The sequence below is a fragment of the Nicotiana attenuata genome, unplaced genomic scaffold (assembly GCF_001879085.1).
Source record: "Nicotiana attenuata strain UT unplaced genomic scaffold, NIATTr2, whole genome shotgun sequence".
Lineage (NCBI taxonomy): Eukaryota > Viridiplantae > Streptophyta > Magnoliopsida > Solanales > Solanaceae > Nicotiana > Nicotiana attenuata.
Window position 1 is genome coordinate 248,212 of NW_017671696.1, and position 3,871 is coordinate 252,082.

Here is a 3,871-nt window from a genome sequence, read left to right on the forward strand (position 1 = left end):
TTCTCCTATTTGATCCTTTTCCGCATAAGTTTGTTCCTACACATAAGAAATACGTATATTGGCATATTTTTACTTTAAAAGCGGTGTGAAATTCCGGAACTCACACAAGAATTAACATATAAACACACTCAAAACATGTACTTTTCATCCTTTATCAACGTGAAAATGCTTTCATGCAGGAATGTAAGATATAGTTGTATACAATAAACTTTTATAGTCTGACCCTTCTTCGAACCTCGCACGTAACAGGAGACTAGTGCATCCGAATTTTTTGTTAATGGAGTAATGAACAAACCGAGCTATTTATTAATTTAACCATTTTGTATTCACAAACTTGCCCTTATCTATTCAACCATTTTATATGCAAGCTGTACGTCGACAACTCTTTGTTCCTTTTTACCTACACATGGCATCCATTGAACCTCCTTTTCAGGACACAATTTTGTCTCTTCCATTCTCATTCCTCTATAAAAAGGCAATGCAATTCCATTTTCATTCTCATTCCACTAGTAACACTTAAACAGCTTACAAATATATACTCTAGAAATGACTTCTTTGTCTTCCTTTAATATTAAACTTAGTTTGGTTGTAGTAATACTTATAAGTTGTTTGGTTGTTGAATATTCAGCTAGTGATCTTAATCAAGATTTTGGTATTACGTGGGGAAATGGTAGGGGAAAAATACTAAATGACGGGGAGCTTCTTACTCTTACACTTGATAATACTTCTGGCTCTGGTTTTGAATCAAAGAAAGAATATTTGTTTGGTAAAATTGATATGCAGATCAAATTGGTCCCTGGGAATTCTGCTGGCACTGTCACTGCTTACTATGTAATTAATCTTTTTTTTATCATTAGATTATTATTAAGGGAGCCTTGACGTAACTGATAAAGTTGCTGCCATGTAATCAGAAGATTACGGTCCGATTTTTTTTCGGATCTCATACATAGCGAGAGCTTAGTGCACCGGTTGCTTATTTTTTTTTTGGAATTAGATTATTATTATAAATTATTTTTTTCAAAAAAATTGGTTATTGATATTATTTGTTATTTTTTCGATTTGTTTTTTTTTTTTTTAATTTAGTTGTCATCACAAGGATCAAACCATGATGAGATAGACTTTGAGTTTCTTGGAAACTTAAGTGGAGAGCCATACACTGTGCATACAAATGTGTACACACAAGGCAAAGGTGAAAGAGAGCAGCAATTTCACTTGTGGTTTGATCCTACTGCTGATTTTCACACTTACTCTGTCCTTTGGAATCCACAAACGATAGTGTAAGTAGTCTAACAATTTTTTTTAAGAAGTTGCGTATTTCTTTTACTTCTAAAAATGTGTTTGTGTACCACGAAAATAGCATCTAGGCCAAGTGTTTTTCCCCCTATAGATATCAGGGGCGGAGCTAGAGAGCTGAGTGCGAGTTCGGCCGAACCCAGTAATTTTGGTTCGAACCATGTGTTTGTTTTAAAAATTTATTAAATATAAATTATTATTTTAGAACCCAATAACTTAAAACAATTAAAATTTCAAACCCTCAAGCTTGAAATCTTGGCTCCGCCTCTGATAGATATGTATTGTTTAATTCATGTATATTGATATTTCAAATATTAAATTCAGAACTCATTTATTAACACCTTATCACACTTAATAAGAATCCTACAAGTGGGTTCTGTGAGGACGTACGGAGATCTTGTCCCTATCTTTGTGAAATGAAAATAAAGAGACTCTTGAAATATGAGAAAGAAGCAATAGCAGCAAGCAGTATCAACAATACGATATTAGTTAAATCGAAGCGAATCGATAAGAGTAAGAATCAGAACAATATGTAGTAATAACTAAGCCCAAAGGAATGCAAGAGCAATACGAATACTATCGGTATGGAAAAGAAAAACGTTCAGTAACCTACTAACTTTTTAGCCTAGTTCTGGACTTTCACATTGTTCTATCAGGGTCATGTCCTCGGTTAGCTGAAGTTGTATCGCTACCATATAATTTAGAACATATACAGTTCAAATCATGGCTCCGCGCTCCGACTAATATTATGGTAACGAGCCTTATTTTTCATATTATTGTTCTCGTCTTTCAAGAACAATTAATAGTTGTAGTTATCTTTTTGATGATATTATAATGCAAAAATTGTTCTTACATACTATAAGTATATTGAATTTAAACTGCACATATTGACATTCTTTTTTTTGTCTCTAAATTCAACACTATTTCAGATTTTCAGTGGACAATGTACCAATAAGGGAATTCAAGAATTTGGAAGATAAAGGTGTGGCATTTCCAAAATCCCAACCAATGAAGTTATACTCAAGTTTATGGGATGCTGATCAATGGGCCACAAGGGGTGGTTTAATCAAGACTGATTGGAGCAATGCCCCTTTCTCTGCCTCTTACAGAAATTTCAATGCCCATACTTGCACTTCTAATTCTAATAATTCTAATTCTTCTTGCACTATTTTAGCAGAAAAATTGGATCCTGTGAGTCAAGAAAAATTAAGATGGGTTCAGCAAAAGTTCATGATATATAATTATTGTACTGATACTAAGAGATTTCCTCAGGGTTTTCCTCTAGAGTGTAGTACCACTTAATAATATGTAGTAACTTATGAAAAAAAATTAGAAATAAAATATGTAGCATATTTAGTCTATATTAATAGCCTCCTCTCTTTATGTGGCTTTTTTTTCTCTCCTTAATTTATGTTGTGGCTTAGCTTAGTAGCTAAGTGGTAAGGGAGGAGTTTTGCAATTCTATGTTGGCTGTAATTGGAAGTATTGTGTAAATTATATATAGTATTGTGTTAGTAATGCTGTGAAATGTTCTCCACATAGACTTATTTATTTTCTTTTTGTTTTTGATAAATCATTCGACTTTGTACAATGTTTATACTCTTTATTAATATTTGGATTAATATTAGGTAAGCATGTTGTTTAAAATTTTACTATGAATTAGAAATATAACAATGTTGTAAGAAGAAAAAATATTGAATACATATATTGGTATTAGTTCGTATTCTTTTTTGTAAGAAATATACTCCCGATCTGTTCTAGTTTATGTGAACCTTTTTGGTTTTTGAGATTTTTTACTAACATTTTAAAATGTATTATTGTAATAAAATTTTATGATTTCTTAAGAATTTTTCCCACAGTGGAATGCGTCGACTTATTTTTACCATGTTATATGTTTTAACTATTTAAAGTTTTCTTACACATGATACAAATTAGCAAGTCGTTTCATGTTATTCCCTCTCTGCTAAACAGATTTACACTATTTCCTTATTGTCTCTTTGATTGATATCTTTCAATATTGTTTTTAATAAAAAGTATTTATAGCCGCACAAATATTATAACAAGTTTTAGATCATAAGTTTCAAAAGTCTTACAGTCACATAAATGTTATGGCTTATTTAAAATCACATATCTCAAAAGTCTTCCTTTTTTTATTAAAGTTTGTGTCAAGTTAAATTAAGACAATCTTTTTGAAACAAAGGGAGTAATAAGGTCCGTAAGTTCTTTACAGGTAAAGCCAATGGCGGATTTATAGGCAAGTATATGCGGCACGTACCCGTGATCTCTCCGCTAAACTAGGTATTTTTGATAACATTGTAAATTGAATGAAAGATGATGAAATTTAGTTAGGGTTACGGCTGAGGTGAGAGAACGGAGAGAGAGAAAAATCAGAGTTCTATTATTTCCTTCAACAAAAAACTGAGCTCAGAATATACAAAGGGAAAAATAGCAAACTCCTATCAAACCTAACCGGATCAATATAAATACAGCTTTAGTGTGCTGACTTTGGCCCAACTTTAACTATGGTCCTATTGCCCAAATATCTAATGTCATGTAACTCCATCACCCCCCCCCCCCC

At 32.2% G+C, this 3,871-nt stretch overlaps 1 protein-coding gene across 1 annotated transcript; it reads left to right on the forward strand.

The window, feature by feature from the left end:
• The first annotated feature begins 500 nt into the window (after window positions 1–500).
• Window positions 501–2,830, forward strand: LOC109209732 (probable xyloglucan endotransglucosylase/hydrolase protein 25). The gene is made up of 3 exons (XM_019373052.1): window positions 501–831; window positions 1,084–1,277; window positions 2,223–2,830. Exons 1-3 carry the CDS (start codon window positions 547–549, stop codon window positions 2,593–2,595), a joined length of 852 nt encoding a protein of 283 aa, XP_019228597.1. The 5' UTR covers window positions 501–546; the 3' UTR covers window positions 2,596–2,830.
• Window positions 2,831–3,871: the final 1,041 nt, after the last annotated feature.